Source organism: Martes martes (assembly GCF_963455335.1).
Source record: "Martes martes genome assembly, chromosome: 9".
Classification (NCBI taxonomy): Eukaryota; Metazoa; Chordata; class Mammalia; order Carnivora; family Mustelidae; genus Martes; species Martes martes.
This window is the reverse complement of record NC_137896.1, coordinates 403,352-422,204: the sequence shown is the minus strand read 5'-3', so window position 1 is coordinate 422,204 and position 18,853 is coordinate 403,352. Positions and strand designations below refer to the sequence as shown.

The 18,853-nt window shown below is 58.0% G+C and overlaps 1 protein-coding gene across 1 annotated transcript in view; it reads right to left on the bottom strand.

Moving 5' to 3' along the window:
* Positions 1-13,856, bottom strand: part of ZBTB46 (zinc finger and BTB domain containing 46) — a 40,444-nt gene extending 26,588 nt beyond the window's left edge. Inside the window, exons 1-2 of the mRNA XM_080814473.1 lie at positions 13,754-13,856; positions 9,738-10,706 (exon numbers count right to left, since the gene is read on the bottom strand). Coding sequence (XP_080670599.1) covers positions 9,738-10,674 — 937 coding nt within the window. The 5' untranslated portion in view covers positions 10,675-10,706; positions 13,754-13,856. The remainder of the gene's footprint in view (positions 1-9,737; positions 10,707-13,753) is intronic.
* Positions 13,857-18,853: the final 4,997 nt, after the last annotated feature.

The window sequence follows — 18,853 nt, the reverse complement described above, 5'->3', positions numbered from 1 at the left end:
TCCAGCACCATCGGTCATCACGGACGTGCTCCCCGAACCCGTGAGAGGCCACTTCACACCCACCAGCGGATCAGGCAGACGCTCACAAGGGCGTCTTGTGGCGTCCTGATAAGGACGTAAAGGCACTGAAACCTTCTCTACTGTCGGTAGAACGTCCAGGGGTGCAGCTGCTGGGGGACAGGGTGACGCATCCTCGAGAGACCAGACACAGTGACCACCAGCCCCCTCGTGTGCTGGCGAACACACAGGTGCATGCGCGCTCACTGCAACCGTATTCACACCAGAAAGAGGAACAACCCCGATGTCGGGGGACGGCGGGCGAGCAGGGGGGTCCGTCCTCGCCGGGGACTCTCGCTCAGCGTGGGAAGGAGCGAAGTGCGGACTTGCTGCCACGTGGATGGAACCCGAGGCCCAGGACGCTCATGCAGAGGCTGCTAACCCTTATGAATCCCACAGGAGTGCCCCGGACAGGCGTCCAGGCAACCCTGTGCCTCCCTCACACAAACCACCCTGCGAATCCGAGTCCCGGCAAGGCGGCCCGAACCGCCAGGCCAAGCCTCGTGTGTGTGGGAGGTTCTGTCCAGGAGGCTGCCTGTCCGAGCCTCTCCTGTGTTTACAAAAGTATCCGATCCCACGTCTGAAAAATGGGCTGAGTTCCAAACACTCACGTGTGCGTCAGACGTGCACCGCACACTTGTGTACAGGCACATGTACTCGCTTATATACATGTGTGTGCACAGGCCAGCACGGCTGCTCGCGGCACACACCACTTGCACACACATGTGGACACAGGCCTTGCTTCCTCTGGACAGGAAGACCCTGCCCCCGAGAGGAAGGGACGCCGCACGAGAGCGGTCACACGTGTGTGTGGCAGCCGGAAAAGACCACACGCCAGGCGCAGGGGCAAGGGCCAGGCGCTCGGGCTCACCCGCCGATGCGGACCTCTGTGTGATACATGAGGCAAACAGTTAACAATACCGACGTCTAACTGTCAACATAAACATACAGGTTTCACTCTGGAGGCGATGACGGTGTTTTTTCTCACGTCCTATGATACGTTAGGACGTGATTTCTCACATCCTAAATGATACATCATAACACTTGAAAATTTAGCTCACAATCTTTGGTTGAAAAGCAGAAAAGAGATTATAATTAAAATAAGGAAAAATTTTTAAACGCTCAAACTAGTCAGGCCGTGTTAGCGGCAAAGCAGGGTGCGAGCAGATTTGGGACAGGAAAGACTCTGTTCCAGCTGTGTGAGCACCAGGGTCTGCGGGACGGCACTGTCAGGAAGGGAGGCCGCCAGGGGGCCGGAGGAGGGCAGGGGGGAGGGCGCTGACCTCACAACCAGAGTGTCTGGGGGGCACCCCGTTTCTCACGCTTCCCCAAATCTCCACGATTCTTTGAAGTGCCCACGAGGCGTATTTGACAACATCTGCATGGAAGTCACAGCCCGACCCTGCTCAGCCCACCGCCTTGTCCGCCAAACAGGTGGCCGGTGGGTGCACTGTGCAAAGAACGCACGGAAGCTTTTGGAGAGTGTGCGCTGAGGGGCGCACGTCCCTGCCCCCGCCAGGTGCCTCCTGCCCAGCCCAGACCCAAATGGGGCATAACACAATTCAGAAGGATTAAGTATGCATTTCACCCAACATTTACTTTCTCACTTTACATGTGTAAAATGTATTCTCTGTTTCTAAGATGCATGTTTCTTTATCGAAGTTCGGATCAGGTTTCCTCGCTTTCTCAACTATCCAAAAGCTTCCACATCACTCCATAAATCCTCCTTAGTTGAAATATATATACATGTAATTGAATAAATAGATAAATGAACCACAGACCTACGCATCACACCCAAACCCGTGGCGCTTCTGGGAAGACCACGGCGGGGAGTGCCGGGATGGGACTCCAAACACGGGAGCCAGGAAAGAAAAAAGCTCGCAAGTGGGGCCTCATCAACGTGCGCACGGGAAGCTCCTCCAGAGACCACGTTAAATGAACACGTGGCGCCAGAACAGGAGGCGTTTGCGAGTCACAGCCCTGCTGAGGGACCTGGGATCAGGACGCCCGGGAACGCCCCAGCCGGCCGAGAAGCGGGGTGAGCGCGCGAACGGACGGGACAGCGGAGCGTGGAGAGCGGCTCGTCGCGGTGGACACGGCTATGCCACCAGCACAAGCTGCCCGGTCGGACCCTGACGAAGAAAGACGCGGGAACAGCGACAACCACACGGAAAGAGCGACACGGCCCGCCGGGGAGACGAAAGGCGCACGCACGCGGGAGAGGTCGCTCCACGCCCTCCAAAGCACTTCCAAGGGGAAAAGCAAACAGCATGTCCGCGACCGTGTGAGGCCAAGGGGACGGCGCACGAGCCGGCGTGAGCTTAGAATCCTGGCGGTCGTGGCCCCGCGAGCTCACCCGGGAGGACTCGACACTCACGTGCGCACAGACATCCCCGGACATCGCCGCGGCACACTCGTCGCGCCGGAAGGCCCCCGAAGAGCCACAGCGGCCACCGACCGGTGAAGGAGTCCACAGCACGGGTCATAGCCAGAAGCCGGAACCAGGCCAGAAGCGGGATTCAGTGACGCCCAGGACAACGCAGGCAAACCTCAAAACATGCAGAAAACCACGGACATGCCGGCAGATGAGCAGCTGCCCAGGGGGTCAGTCGCGACCCCGGGGTCCTCGGTGGCCCCTGCGGTGGCTGAGGTCCGTGGACCATGTCAGTGTCCAGACACGGGTGGTGGCAGCGAGGGCCTTCTGTAAGACACCAGCCTTGGGGCAACGGCCTCAGGGACACGGGGCCCCTCTGCGTTACTCCGCACAGTGTGTCACTGCTCTGCTCTCACCTCAAAATCGGAAAACGGAAGTTAAATGAAACAAGTGGGACGGAGAGCGCGGTGCCGGCCGGGCGGCGCGCGTGGCGGGGCTGGCGTGGCCGGGAGGGGTGGCCCAGGGAGCAGAAAGGGCGGGAGAGGCCGCTCCCGGCACGGAAGGTTCTCCCCCAGGACCGAGGCGCGCGCGTCCGAGCTCTTCAGACTCACCCGCTGGGGTGGTTCAGGCGGAAAGGACGGCAGAGCTCGGGGCGGGGGGCAACCAAAATGCCTCACACGAGGCAGAGGCAGGGGTGCAGAAGCGCGGCGCAAAGTCCGGCGGCTCCTTACGAAGGTGAGGTCACCCCCCCACCCGCCATGACCCAGCCACCGCACCCCCAGGTATGTGCTCGAGAGAAACGAAAACACTCGTCCGCACACGGGCTCGCCGAAGACGTCCACGGAAGCCCTGCTCATCGCAGCACACGCCGGCCCTGCCCCGACGTCAGCTGACAAGGGTCTGGATAAACAGCGGCAGCGGTCCGGGCATGGGACACTCGGCAGAGCCTGCGGGTGTGGACGGCTGGGGGCTCGGGCGCGCACGTGCCTTCGTCTGGAGGGTTAGGGCCGCGCAGGCAGCGCAGAGCCGCGGCGGCAAGAGTCGGGGGCTCGGCTGCGGGGGTGACACGCGGTTGTCAGGACTCGAGAGGCACACCGGGGGTACGTGTGCGGCGGTGGGCGAAGGGACCTGCCAGATGGAAACAGACCGAACGCCGTCGAGAGCCTCGCTGGACTGTTTCAGGAGGAAGTGTCCTGATGCCTCCCAGGTGCTGGGAAACACAGGGAGGGGTAAGACGGGGTTTTGGTGACGAGAAGGGTTCGCTCACAATAAAGCACAATGTTAAGTGGGGAACCTCGGCAGCAGGAGGGCTCGTTTTCTGTTTTTTTTTTTCAACTTTTCTCTAAGTGTAAATATTTCCCCAGTAAAACGTTAAGGAGAAAAACAAAAAATTATTCAAACTCGAAATCTGTACAGTTTACTGTATGTATATTATACTTCAAGAAATAGGAAGAAAGAATGGCAATTTTCACCCCAAAAAAACTCCCCCGGGGCCCCTGGGTGGTTCAGTCGGTTGAGCATCTGACCTTTTTTTTTTAAGATTTTATTTATTCACTTGACAGACAGAGATCACAAGTAGGCAGAGAGGCAGGCGGAAAGAGGAGGAAGCAGGCTCCCCCCTGACCAGAGAGCCCGATGCGGGGCTCGATCCCAGGACCCTGAGATCATGTCCCAAGGCAGAGGCTTAACCCACTGAGCCACCCAGGTGCCCCCCTTCTTTCTTTCTTTCTTTCTTTCTTTCTTTCTTTCTTTCTTTCTTTTTTAAGACTTTATTTATCTGTCAGAGAGATAGAGAGAGCACAGGCAGGCAGAGGGAGCAGCAGGCTCCCCACAGAGCAAGGAGCCCGATGTGGGACTCGGTCCCAGGACCCTGAGACCATGACCTGAGCCGAAGGCAGACGCTTCATGGCGGAGTCCACCAGGGCGTCCTGATACCTCCATTCTTTCAAAGTTGGAAAAAACAAGTGGCATAAAAGTTTTCAAATGAACACTTTAAAATAAAACTACTCCTCTTAAAATCTCCATTTCAGGGGCGCCTGGGTGGCTCAGTGGGTTAAAGCCTCTGCCTTTGGCTCAGGTCATGATCTCGGGGTCCTGGGATCGAGCCCCGCATCGGGCTCTCTGCTCAGCGGGGAGCCTATCCTCCCCCCGGCCTGCCTCTCTGACTACTTGTGACCTCTGTCTGTCAAATAAATAAGTAATCTTTTTAAAAAAAATCTCCATTTCAGTGGAGGTTCACAAGCTGTGCTCTCACATACGTGTATCATTTATGTATGCACACGGTCTCACCCTGAAGACTCCAGCATAACCAAACCCCTTCTCACTGGGCGGCACGAGGGACTCAGGCAGCCGCGGGCTCTGGTTCCCGCCCCAAGTCAGAAGACAGTCCGGGGCATCACTGTCACGGTCTACAAACCCCAAAAGAAAATAAGCATTTGGTTAAAGAAGACGAAAGCCCTCAAGTTCAAATCAAAACAAGATCCAGCGAGACGGCTGCCCACCTGCGGACCGACCACGAAGCCGCGAAGGCCGGCTCCCGCACCGGCACGCTAGCTCAGTGGGGCTGCGGACGGGCGGCCCCCGTGCTCGGGAGCCGCGGAGGGCTCCCCGCCGCCCAACCCTGGAGCACAATGCAGTGGTCACACTCCCCGCAAGGACACATCCCAGTGCTGCTCAGCAAAGCGGCAGCCAAGGCGGCTCACGCACACTCCACTGAGGTCTTCCCTGCGAGCCGGCCTTTGGGGTCCCGAGCCCGAGCCCTCACTGTGCTTGCTGTCGCCGGCGCCCGGAGGGCTGCCCAGCTCACGGGGCTTCCAGAAGCACCTCGTCCTCCCGCTCCAGCCTGACGGGCTCACCACGGGGCCTGCTTGTCCCGCACCGACCCCGAACACCCCAGCTCTTCTGCGGGGCTTGCCCCGGGTGCGGCGTCCTGCTGGCTCTGCGGGGGCCCCCCAGGGACCAGCCGCCCCGAGGCACCCGGCCTCGGTATCTGCACCTGGAGGAACCGGGGGTGGCGCTGGATGTCCGCGGGAGCCCTTCTCAGACGTCATGCACTCGACGTTCTAGAAAATGCGGGCACGAAGGAAGTGTTTTTCTTGGGGTGGGACGAGAAGGTGCCCCAGCTCTGCAAAGCCGAGGTCGCGGGACCCTCCGCCAGGACGACGATTCGAGCGCGGATGAGCCAGGAGTCACGGGGCCTGGCCCCAGCGCCCGGATTCTGCTGCTGGTCCTGTCACCAGCACGTCCCACCCTCTCGGCCCAGACAAAGAACACGGCACGACCTCTCATCTCGGCGGCAGGGCCTCCCACTAGGGCCCCTGTGTTCCTCGTTCGGCCAGGGCTCCGTCAAAGAGGGCCGCTGTCTCTGTCGGGTCCCCAGCCGCCACCAACGGACATCCACACGGTCAGCCAGGACGGATCCCACAGAGCTCTGGTCGTACCTGAGAGAAAACACCTCCGGTCTGCAGCTGAGCTTGAACTTTTGGGGAGACGATGGGGGCAGAGGGGGTGGCAAGGGGGAAGCCCCGAGTGCAGGAACAGGGCCCAGTCCCAGCCCCACAAAGCTGCGGTGTCACTTTTCATTCAGGCTCTTTTGCCCCCGAAACACAAATACCTAAGCAAGACGCCTTTCCTTAAGAGACGGGATCCCGTCTGGTGCAGCGTCGGCGGTGGCCAGGCAGCCGCCAGCAGAAGTGTGCAGGGTCCCCAGGGCATCACGCGCCAGGGGCCAGGCGCCCTGTCCAGCCTTCACGTCTCCAGTCAGATCACGGACCTGACCTGCGGCTCAGCCCAGACTCACAAGCTTCCCCACTCCTCAAGCGAATCCGGCCGAGCCCTCCCGTGGTTCAGGACGGCGCCCCTGCGCAGACGGCAGACTCCCACCGTCACACGGCCCACTCGGCAGCGCCTCCTTCAGCCCCCGCATGGACTGCCTAAGCCTGAGAGCACACCTGCCCCCCTGTGCAGGGAGGAGGCCCCGAGGGCACGTAGAGCTGGCTGGGAGCCTGCGGAGACCACCTGTGGGTCCAGCACGTTTTAAAAATCACAGTAGGTCAAGATCCAACTTTACAAGAATTTAGGCACAAACATTTACTTTATGAAACCGACACATTCTCGTCCGGCTACGGAACTCTTGTTCTCAAAACTGTTTAGGAACGTGGGACGTTAGGACAAGCTCCTGGGCTCTTCCCGTATCGGCCGCTGAACCAGCAGCCACAGATCCATCTCATCGGGGCCTGGGGCCATCTCAGGGTCGCACACAAAGGGGGGCAGCCAGGGCCCAAGGAGGACAAGCAGAAGGAGCGCAGGTCTGGTCACAACTTTACAGAGCTGTCACGTGGACAAACTGCTGGAACGCAGAAGTAAAAGCCACTAGGTTAAAATGCTCTTGGCCTTTTGCTTGGAAAAGTCACTTTTTTTTTTTTTTTAAAGATTTCATTTATTCATTTGACAGACATAGACCACAAGCAGGCAGAGAGGCAGGCAGAGAGAGAGGGGGAAGCCGGCTCCCCGCGGAGCAGAGAGCCCGATGCGGGGTGTGATCCCAGGACCCTGAGATCATGACCTGAGCTGAAGGCAGAGGCTTCAGCCACTGAGCCACCCGGGCACCCCATGGAAAAGTCACTCTTAAATGCCAGCAGGCCCGGAATCACAAGGTGCGGACGCACAGAAGGGCAGGACCGGCAGCCCTGGGCGCGGCTGGCTCCCGTGCGTCTGTACCGAGCCCCCAGACGACCTGCACTTACCACCTGACGCACTCCCTTGGAATGGGGCCCTTTCTCCTACAAATAGGGTGAGAAGTTAAAACACTCTGCTAAGAGGTAATAGATCCGTGGTGAAAACAAACTGACCTCCAAGGGGGGTCACAATTCCCACCTCCACGCCAGCCCCAGGGCCAGGCTGGAGGAGGAAGCGACCGCCACACAGGCAGAAGCCATCCTATGCGAGCCTACAACCTCATGTTCTTGTCTTTGCAACTCTGAAGAATCTACCAGAAGCGATTCGCGGTTGCCTTGGTAACCCAAGAGATTTAAGACATTAACAAAAGTACGCAGCCGAGATCACTTGTTGGATTCTAAAAACACCTTCTGCTTAACAACTGCATTTAAACCCTCAAACCCACAGGCCGGAGGAGCGAGCACTCTTCACTGTGCTGATGGGCCCTCAAACCGCACGGCCTCCAGCATCCTAGCCCACTGGGCGGCTGACGGCCACCAGGCAGGTGTCCCAGGACAGGATTGTGGCCCTGACCACCCCAGAAGGTGGCACACAGAGCATCTGTCCTTAAGTAATCTGCCAGGGACTGCTGCCTCTCAGAGTTGAGTCAGAGCTGGTGAGAGTGGAAACCGGGTCTGGGGCACACGGAGTGCACCCCTCCTTGCCAGCGGCTGGCAGGGAGACAGGCGGCTTTGTGATCAGCTTCACCGTCTCAGCTGGGCTAAACTCCAAGAGCTGTAGGTTGCTGCCCGTCAGCGACATTTACAATGCCTGGACACACTTTTGGTTGTCACCAAACTCGGAGACGTGTTGTTGCGGGCATCTAGTGGATGGGGGTCAGGGATGCTGCCCCCATCCGAGAGCGCCCAGGACAGTCTGAGGTGGAAAACCTGAACAGACAGGGGTCTGGCCGTGTGCTCAGGGTCCGGAACACACAGGGACAGAGAGAATAACGCAGGCTACGTGCATCTCGGGGAGGTACTGCTTAATGGGTACAGAGTCTCGGTTCAGGATGACAGAACCCTCTTGAAGACGAACAGCGGCGGTTGCGTAACAACGTGCTTGTATTTAATGCCGATAAACTACACACTTGGAAAGGGTTAAAAAAGCAACGGTTACGGCATACGCATCTCGCCACGATAATAAAAGCTAGCGCGTGGAGCCGGAGCCAGGCCCGTCCAGGGCCCTCCCACCCGCCTGGCCGTCCGGGGACAGGGTGCTTAGTGCCTGTGGCGTTTTTCAGGCCCATTACCCCAGTTTGCTGCCTTCAGCCCTGTCCTCTCCCACGTTCCAGGAGACTCCTGGCCTTCTTGGAGGCCCTCCCCAGGGCAAGAACTTGCTGCGATGCCCCCACCCTGCTCTGGGCCAACCCTGTTCTACCAGATGCCCTTCCTCACCCCTCCGCACCTCACTGCACAGGGGCTGGAGGGAACCGCGCCCCCGTCTCCACGCGGGGGCCGGAGGGAGGCAGCAGCCATCCTCACGAGCTCAGCACCAGGGAAGGCACCTGGTGTTTCAGTAACTGTCTGGTTTGCTGCCCCCTCATCTGGGAGACAGACACAGAACTGTCGTCCAGACTGGGGACCACCTCAGCGAGGCTAAGCCTAGAGCCCGCTGACCCTCACGGGGGGGCCGGACGCGGGGCCGAGGGGGGCTCACTGTTCGGTAACGTCCGGCAACAGCAAGACGGCGACACGTCTGTTAGCCTGGACCACCGCAGCCGCCCTGGTTGGAAACGAGGAGACGCCCTCACTGCGAGGAGCGCTTTACCGCCAGAGGTCTTCGGGTGCCCCCGGTCAAGGCAAGCTCTCGGCAGGGCTGGAACACGGGCCTGTCACGGTTTGCTCAACGTCCCCAACAATGACCAAGACCCACGCTGCTGGACAGAAAACCCAGACGGAGGCCGCGGACGGCGAGCGCCCGAGAGGCTCCACCTTCACATCATCTCATCGGAAGCGCTCCCACCTTTCAACATTTTAACGTTTAAATTTTTTTTTTTTACAGATTTTATTTATTTGCCAGATTGAGAGAGAGAGAGAGAGTACACACAAGCAGGCCGAGAGGCAGGCAGAGGCAGTGAGAGAAGCAGGTTCCCTGACGAGCAAGGAGCCCGATGCGGGACTCGATCCCAGGACTCTGGGATCATGACCTGAGCCGAAGGCAGTAGCTTAACCCACTGAGCCACCCAGGCGTCCCATGTTTAAATCTTTTAAGATGAAGGTCCCCTCCCCGGTATTTACGAAAGGCTCTCCTCTAAGAAGGAAAGTGGACCCTTCAAACTGACCCCATGCCAGGCGTCACCCCCCCTTTCCAGCCCCTGACCCCTCAGCTTTAGAGAAGCCCCACCTCAGGTGGGCCCCGTGGGCCTGGGACACGGGCATCGTACGGCCGGGGTCCCCAAAGTCCAACTCCATGCACTTGGACCCGTCTCCCGCGACCGGAGACGGCCCTGCGGGGAGGCACCGGGGGAGCCTGGGAGGTGCGGCTTCACCTACAGAACGAGCAGCCAAGGGCCACCGACACGCAGGGCATTTGGGCCGCACCGCCCGACAGGCTCTCGCCCCGGGCCCAGAAGAAACAAAAGGCTTACTTGAGTCTCGGCTGCTGAACGGCCACCCGGACGTCGGAAGGAAGGAGGCCACGGGCGAGCCGGCCCGGCTATCGTCCTCCACCTGCCGCGTGATGTGCCGGACCGTCTCCTTGTTTTTCCGATTCTTCCTCCGACCTGCGGGCTGCCAGCCGTCGCCTCCCGCCTGCTCGGAGAAAGGGTTCTGCATCGCGCCATCCCTGGCGGAGGGCAGCTCGCTCCCTCCATAGTGAGACGGCGAAATCTGCTCTTCCTTGACCCGCAGAGACCCGTAGCCCACGTCGCCCGGCCACAGTGACTGCGAGGCAACGTCATCAGGACCGTCGGCCTTGGGCTCCGGGTCCTCCTTCCCGTAGCTACTCCCCCCCTCGTGGCAGCTGGCGATGGCCGAGTCTCCGGAGGAATTGGCAGGGCTCGTGCGCCGGGCCAGCCACGGCGAGATGCTCCTTCCGGCCATCACGGCCGAGATCAGCGCGTCCGTGCTACTGCCGGGGGGCGCGCTGATCTCGAACTCCGCAAGCTCGTCCGAGGCGTCTGGCTTGATGCTGATGTCCAGCGCGGCCTTGATGAAGTCGTGACAGGCCTGCACGATGTCCGTCATCTGCAGGAAGCTGGCCGCGGACATCACCTCAATGACATTCCTGCTGGTGAGGGCCAGGTGGGCCGAGTACATGAAGTCGATGATGGCCTTGAAGCCCTGGGCCGTGACGATGTCCAGGTGCGTGACCGTGGCCTGGTCCGACGTCTTCTGCACCTGGCAGTAAAGCGTCTTGAAGTAGCGGCTACTGCCAAGCAGGACGTTCTTGTGGGCCTTGAAGACCTTGCCCTCCACCACGACACACACATCACACAGGACACCATGCTGCCTCTGCTCGTTGAGCTCGCGGAGCAGGTGCCGGTAGTGGGACGCGATTTCCATGTCTTCCTTACGGTTGTTCATCTGGAAGTCTTGGTGGTGCCGCTCCGCAGACTCTGTGGGGGCAAGAACACGCGAGTTAGCCACGCACTCGACACCCACGCGCCTGTGGGGTTTCGGCACAGCAGAGTCCCGGGAAGCCCAGCCGCAAGGCGGCCTCCGGGCGGGGGGACCCCAGCAGCCGTCCGCAGGGAGTTTCCGGGCTCAAGGCTGACCGCCGGCACAGCCCAGGAGCAGAATCCTATACACAGCTCCCAACGGCCAGCGCCAGTGAGCAGCTCAAGTGACTTTCTTCCCAGATGTGACATCCCAAGGGAGCCTCATCCGCACCCTTCAGGACACATCCTTAAAAATAAACAGGGGTGGGGTGCCTGGGTGGCTCAGTGGGTTAAAGCCTCTGCCTTCGGCTCAGGTCATGATCCCAGAGTCCTGAGATCGAGCCCCACATCGGGCTCTCTGCTCAGCAGGGAGCCTGCTTCCTCCTCTCTCTCTGCCTGCCTCTCTGCCTACTTGTGGTCTCCCTCTCTCTCAAGTGAATAAATAAAATCTTTAAAAAAAAAAAATAAAAAAAAATAAACAGGGGTGCCCGAGCGACTCAGTCGGAGATGCGTCTGACTCTAGTCGGTTTTGGCTCAGATCACGATCCCAGGGTCAGAGGATCACGCCCCGTGTGGGGCTCTGTGCTCAGTGGGGACTCGGCGTCTCTGCCTCTCCCTCTGCCGGCCACTCCCCCACTGCCTCTCTCTCTAAAATAAATAAATCTTTTTTAAAAGTAAAAACAGGGGCACCTGGGTGGCTCAGCGCGTTAAAGCCTCTGCCTTCGGCTCAGGTCATGATCCCGAGGTCCTGGGATCGAGCCCCACATCGGGCTCTCTGCTCGGCGGGGAGCCCTACCACCTTCTGAAACTCCAGCTCCAACCAGCTCAGGGGAGGAGGTGTCCAGGGCTGAAGAAGCTCTCCGGACCGGCGCCCTGCTGTGGTGCCCTCCTGAAACCGGCTCCTTGTCTGTCTGCCGTGTTCTCTCTGCGGCCACTGTTAGCTTCTGGGGGCTTCCAGAACTCAGGGCCCAGACCAGGAGGCCCAGAGAACTGGATTCTCGCACAGCCCGGAGGCCAGAGGTGTGGACCAGCTCCCGCCAGGGCTCTGTGGGAGGGCGTGGCCAGACCTGTCCCCACTTGTGCTGGTGGCCGGCAGTCCTCGGCCATCCTTGGACGCGTAAGCATCACCACCTGGTCTCTGCCTCCACATTTCCACCTTCTCCCTGTGAGCCCATGTCCCATGTCCCTGTCTTCTAAGGACACGGGTCATATTGGACACCTTACTCCAGAACAACCTCATCTTAACTAACTACGTCCAAATTCACATCCCAAGGCCCTGGAGGTGGAGGACACACTCGTCCTGTCGCACTCCCGGGGAAAGACAAGGCTGTTTTTTCTTGAAAAAGAAAAACAAAGCTGGAGGCTTCACAATTCCAGACTTCGAGTCCTACTACAGAGTCACAGTCACCAAAGCAGTACGGGACCGCCACAGAACAGACACACAGCTCAGTGGAACAGGACCCAGAGCCCAGAAACGAACCCACAATTATATGGTCAATTAATCTTCAACAAAGGAACAAGAAAGGCCGCCTCTCCAACCAGCGGCGCTGGGAAAACTGGACGGCCACGTGCAGAAGAATGAAGCCGGACCACTCTCTTACACCAGACACGTAAATAAACTCAAAAGAGACTGGGGACCTGAATGTGACACCCAAATGCATAAAAATCCTAGAGGAGTGCACAGGCAGTAATGTCTCCGACATTGGTCGTAGTGACATGTTTCTAGATAGGTCCCTTCAGGCAAGGGAGACAAAAGCAAAAGTAAACTGCTGGGATTACATCCAAACAGAAAGCTTCTGCACAGCAAAGGAAACAACCAGCAAACTCAAAGACAACCTACCGAATGGGAGAAGATATTTGCAATGACACATCCCACAGAAGGTTAGTAGCTAAATTACATAAAGATCTTACACAACTCAACACCCAAAACCCAAATAATCCAATTTAAAAGTGGGCAGAAGACACGAACAGATATTTCTCCGAAGAAGACATACAAATGGCCCACAGACACGAGAAGACGCTCCACATCACTCATCACCAGGGAAAGCAGATCACAAGCAGGATGCGGTGCCATCTACCACCAGTCAGCAACACAAGAACCAACAGGTGTTGTCAAGGGTGCAGAGGAAAAGGAGCCTGTGGGCAGGAACGCAAACTGGTTCAGCGGTTCTGGAAGGCGGCATGGAGGCTCCTCAGAAGATAAAACACAGAGCGACTGTATGACCCAGCCGGTCCAACTGGGTGTCTACCCAGAGGACACAACAACACTAATTTGAAAGGATACACGCACCGCTATGTTTACTGCAGCAACATCCACAATAGCCAAGACTCGGAAGCCGCCCAAGTGTGCACAGACAGATGAATGGGTAAAGAAGGTGTGCCACACACACACACACACGGAGGAATGTTACTCAGCCAGAAAAATAATGAAATCTTGCTGTTTGCAATGACATGGATGGAGCTAAAGGGGATAACGTAAGCCAAAGAAGTCAAAGAAAGACAAACACACACGATTTCGCTCATGTGGAATTTAAGAAACAAAACTGATGAACAAAGGGGAAAAAGGAGACACACCAAGAAACAAGATTCTTCTTTTTTTAAGATTGTATTTATTTATTTGACAGAAGGATAGAGATATCACAAATAGGCAGAGAGGCAGGAGGGGGGCGGCAGCGGGGAGCAGGGTCCCCGCTGAGCAGAGAGCCCGATGCGGGGCTCGATCCCAGGGCCCTGGGATCACAACCTGAGCCAAAGGCAGAGGCTTTAACCCACTGAGCCACCCAGGCGCCCCAAGAAACAGGATTCTTAGCTCTAGAGGACACACTGATGTCAGGGGCAGGTGGGACAGGATTAAGAGCACTCACGAAGATGAGCACTGGGTAAGGGACCAGCGTATTGCACGCCGGACACTAATACAGCACTGTAGGTCAACCGCACGGGAATGCGACCTTTCAACGGTTCAAAAAAAAGTTACTAAAATTCTCATCACAAAATACGTTTCGTACCTATGCGTGGTGGGAGATGTGAACTAGAAATAAAAGGAAGCGTAGACAGCCGTGTCACAAGCACACCAAAGGCACGGTGGGGCCTTAAAACAAACCGACCAGGCCTGCACCTGTCAAAGAGAATAAACACCGAACACGGTTCATGAAGACATCGTGCCGCAAAGGGCGACAAAGGGTAGCACTGTTGAAATCACAAAAAGGACCGGCCCAGAACAACCCGGCTTCGTGTTCCTGAGGCACAGCGGCCACCTCCTGGGAGTGAGCCCACGCGCACGGACCGCCCCCGGGGTCGGCACGCGCCGGCTGGGGCACCGGCCCACACCACTCGCTGTGCGACCCCGCGCGGCTGCTTAACCTCTCCGCGTCTCAAATGCCTCATCCGCAACGTGGAGGTCGTGGTCACACTCACCTTCCGGTTATTACGGAGCCCAACCGCGCCGGCACTTACGGAGCCCTCGGGGGAGCGCGGACACAGACCGAGCGGGCGCGCGGCCGTCCTCCTGCTGGCGGGCAGAGGGCGTCTGACCGCGCGCCGATGCTCGCGACGTCCGCGAAGTGGGTTGGAGCCAGCAGGCGAGACGGTAAGAACGGGCCGGGGGAAGAACGCGGGGGATTTCGATTTTATCTGTAATACTTTAATCTCCAAGAAAGAACAGTAAAGGTCTGTGGCTTCTATCAAAACACAGTCTTCGCTACTTTGGGCTGTCGGGCTCGCGAACGCATGCTGACTGGTGTGAGCAGGCAACCTTCACTATTCACCTAAAAACCTTTGTGTCGCTGCTGCTTTCACGGAAATGTTAACGTTCATACACTCTAATTTTTAGTTACCTTTATATTCTAGTGGAAATGAGATTAAGATATATAAAAATTAGGGGCACTTGGGCGGTGCAGTCGGTGAAGCGTCTGCCTTCGGCTCAGGTCACGATCTCGGGGTCCTGGGATCGAGCCCCGCATCGGGCTCCCTGCTCAGCGGGGAGCCTGCTTCTCCCTCTACCCCTCCCCCTGCTCGTGCTCGCTCTCTGTCAAATAAATAAAATCTTAAAAAATAAAAGCCCTCATTTCTTAAAAATTAATGAAGTGAAATGAAGTGACATGAAATGCCCAGTGAGAAAAGTGGTCATTCAGTTTCCCATTCCCAGGCTAGGAAGACAGGCTGGAGAGCGAAAGGCTCTCAGCCCTCGTGTCCCTCAGCTGGCCGGGTCTGGGCGCCCTCCCCACAGCCCTCCTCACTCCTTCCTGCTGGAGGCACCTGCGCGGGCAGAGCTGGGGCCCCAGGGACCCCCAGCACCTGTTCCCTCGTCCCGGCTGCCCAAGCGCTGGGACGCAGCTCGGAACCTGGGAGCCAGCCCAGCATCGAAGGCCAGGAGTTGGCACGCTGCTTCTGCACGCTGCCTGGGGTCTCGGCAGCCACACCTGTCCCCGACGGGGCCCGGCCACCAAGAAGTAGAAACAGGAAGAAGGTCCAGAACGGGCTTCGGGGAAGGGTCTCGTGCTCACAGACGGCACCAGCGGCTCTCGACCTTGAGCCCCAGAGCCCCGGGAGGGGAGTCACAAACTAAGTGTGGTCCCCACCCCACACTGAGTTGGGACAGAAGGGCGTGACAAGGACAGGGATTCCACTCAGGAGTGACTTCATTCCTCAAGCCCGACTTTGCAGACCCAGAGTAATCACACGTTGAGGGAGGGGCCGAGAGGTGCTTCAAGTCGAGGAAAACCACCCTGGAAACTACAGGCGTCCGTTTAATGCCTGGAGGCCACGGGAAGTGGCACCTGGTCCCTGGCCGTGTGATGGGAGCATCAGCGGCTTCGGGACCCTGCGTTCCAATCAGGGAGCGGTGCGCGTCATCCCCTGGCTTCCCGGATGAACACTAAGTCTCTACTCGCCACCCAAACAGACCCTGTAAGAATCGGGACGGACCACGGAAAGGAAAGAAAATGCCGTTTTATATAAGGAACAACTACCTCATAGGATTTGCATTTCTTTTTTAAGATTTTATTTATTTATTTATTTGACACAGAGAGAGAGACACACAGCGAGAGAGGGAACACAAGCAGGGGGAGTGGGAGAGGGAGAAGCAGGCTTCCCGCTGAGCAGGGGGAGCCCGATGCGGGGCTCGATCCCAGGACCCTGGGATTATGACCTGAGCCGAAAGCAGACGCATAACCCACTGAGCCACCCCGTCGCCCCAGGATTTGCATTTCTAAAATAATTTCAACTTCTGTGGAAAATTGTAAAATAAGTTAGTATTCAATCTGGGCAGCTTAAGAACCAGCTATGTACTTCATAGAGTTCATAGTAGAAAAACCACACAATTTCCATTAGGGAAAAAGTTACTTGTACATTAAAAAGAAAGGGAATCTAAAACAGGAGTCTCCTATGAAAATAGTAAGGGTACACAGAGTTGGTCTGGGGCACCTGGGTGGCTCAGGTCATGATCCCAGGTTCCTGGGATCGAGCCCCACATCGGGCTCCCTGCTCAGTGCGGAGCCTGCTTCTCCCTCTGCCTCTGCTAATGCTCTCTCTCAAATAAATGAATAAAATATTTCTTTTTAAGTGGCTCAGTGGGTTAAAGCCTCTGCCTTCGGCTCAGGTCATGATCCCAGGACCCTGGGATCGAGCCCCGCATCGGGCTCTCTGCTCAGCAGGGAGCCTGCTTCCTCCTCTCTCTCTGCCTGCCTCTCTGCCTACCTGTGATCTGTCTGTCAAATAAATAAAATCTTAAAAAAATAAAAATAAAAAAATAAAAAAATAAAAAGGTACGTGGAACCTATCGAAGCCCAAAGAAGCCTTAGGAGAACAGCTGAATTTCCGTTACAAAGCTGATACTCTCCCATCAGTAAGGGCTCCTGGGAGTCCCGCCCACCGGAGCTCAGGTGTCCTGTTGAGTAATGGCTGGTCGGCCAGGTAAGACGCAGCCTTGAGATGAAAGACTGCGCACAGCGGTTCCTCTCTGAGGGCAAGGAGAGCGCACCTGCCCTTGAGGCGTGGAGCAGGTCGTGGAGGCCGGCCCGGCCGCAGACACACACCTGTGGGCGGGTGACCCGTCACCCCTGCTTTACCTGCGCTGCCACACAGAGCACTGGCCACGCTCACGGATTCCAGGGCCCGTGAGCGGTGCCCTCCTGAGTACGGGGCCCTTCAAAGAGGAGCTGTGGTCCAGATGCCAAGCATTGCTGAGGTCAGGGTTTGAGGGCTGGTGAGGCCACAGGGCGGGTGGACGCTCTGTCAGCAGCCTGGCAGCTGAGGACCCTGCAAAGCTGCACCCTTCCCCTCCTGGTTTTCCAAACTCTCGTGCTTATTTCTCCTCTAGGTTCCCCACTTAGAGCTTGCTGATCAAGAGATGCTGTTGAGAGATGCTGTTTCAGACGGAATCACTTATAAGCAGAACCGCTTTGGTACCAAACCAACTTGGACCCGCGTTTCAGACAGACTTCAGACATCACATCACCTGAGCAGCACTTGGGACCCCTTAGCATGGACAACGGGGGACACGGTGGACAGTGCAAGTCACCAAGACTCCCAACGAAGGGGGGTCCCCTGGGAGGCAGTATGTGTGACACTCGGGTGGCATTTCCTACCCTGCAGCCTCCAGAGAAGAGGACGGCGACCCCAAGCAGCAAGCCAAGACATCCAAAGCTCAAAGACACCGAGCTCCTGGCCACCAAGGAGCCGGCTCCAGAACCGAGCCGTCCCGCTGTCCCGTGCAGGCTCCGGGGACGGCTCGGCGCGGCGACCCAAGGCAAAGGATGAGCCCGTGACGGCGCCGACACAGAGAAAGGCGCGCTCCGTCCCAAGCGCCGGAACTGGCTCCTGCCGGCCTCCCCCACCCGCCGCCGGCTCTGACTCGGGCGTCCAGGACGCTGAGGGCCGGGCAGCTCCCTAAGGGACTGGTACAGGGCACCCCAATCTCTGGCCGTCTGGGAGTTACGGAGTACACCCCAAAACCTTCTCCTCCCAGGACCTGAAGGTAAGGGGGTCTCAAGCAGAAAGCCCTGCTCACCGGTTGTCAGCAGAGGCTGTCCTGCTGGAGACACACGTTTCGTACTCGTTCCGCCTGTCACGCGACGGCTGGTGCTGCGCAGGGAGAATCCATACGCCTCGGAAGGCACCAGAACCACGCAGTCTGCAGTGAAAGCGTGTCGCTCGACGCATTTTGTGTCCCAGGCTCAGGGACCAGGCTGGGGTCCCCTGCTCCTCTCATCGGCAAGGAGCGTCACCGGGAAGACCACTGGTTCCCACAACAGCGGGTGTAACGTGGACCTGGGGTCCTTGTTACGAGCAAACAAGCAACAGGTCAGCCCCGTCAGCCGGCAGGACCCCCCAGGGCTGGTCAGTGAGTCCCACTCCAAAAAAGCCCACCTCTAACTTGGAATGACTCGTAAGGTGTGCGTGTCCTTCTCAAACACACACACCCCCCGAGATGTTCCCTCACCTCCCTACCTCCAACCTGGAACTCGCGTCGGGTTAGCTCCGTTTAAACTTATTTTTCTCTGTTAAATGTCATCTAACAGACAAGTATTGTTTAAAAGTGGAACCAAAACAGCTCTGGTGCTAGAACCAAGCCACGTGAGCCTACGTGCCCCACAGAAACCCCCGGGGGACAGACGGTGGCCCCACAGACGTCTAGGCCAGCCTCACTACACCCAAACGCCCTTGGAGTTATTTCGGTGGGATTTTTTAAATGCGCCACAGTTCGAACAGCCACGTCACAGGAAAGATACCTGAACCGGCAAACAATGGGAAGGTGGTCAACTTCCTCAGGCCTCAGGGAGATGCGGGAGACAGTGGCCACACAGGCCTCGGGACAAGGAGCCTGGGAGCGCGGCCCCCGTGAGGGCTCGCACGCAGACACGGCCGGGGTAACCCCCAAACCCAGCAACAGCGCGCGTGTGCGTCCACAGGGACACGGGGAAGTGGGGCGCATCCCGACCCGCGGACACGCTCGGCAGGAAGGCGTCCACGTGCCCCCAGCCCCGTGCCTAAGTGTCACTCTCAGACACGCGTGAATCTCCGGGGGCTCGTGGGGAGTGACAGACGCCACGCACGGCCAGCACGTGGGAGCTCGGCGCCTTCTACAGAGGCCCGGAGCGCACCAGCCA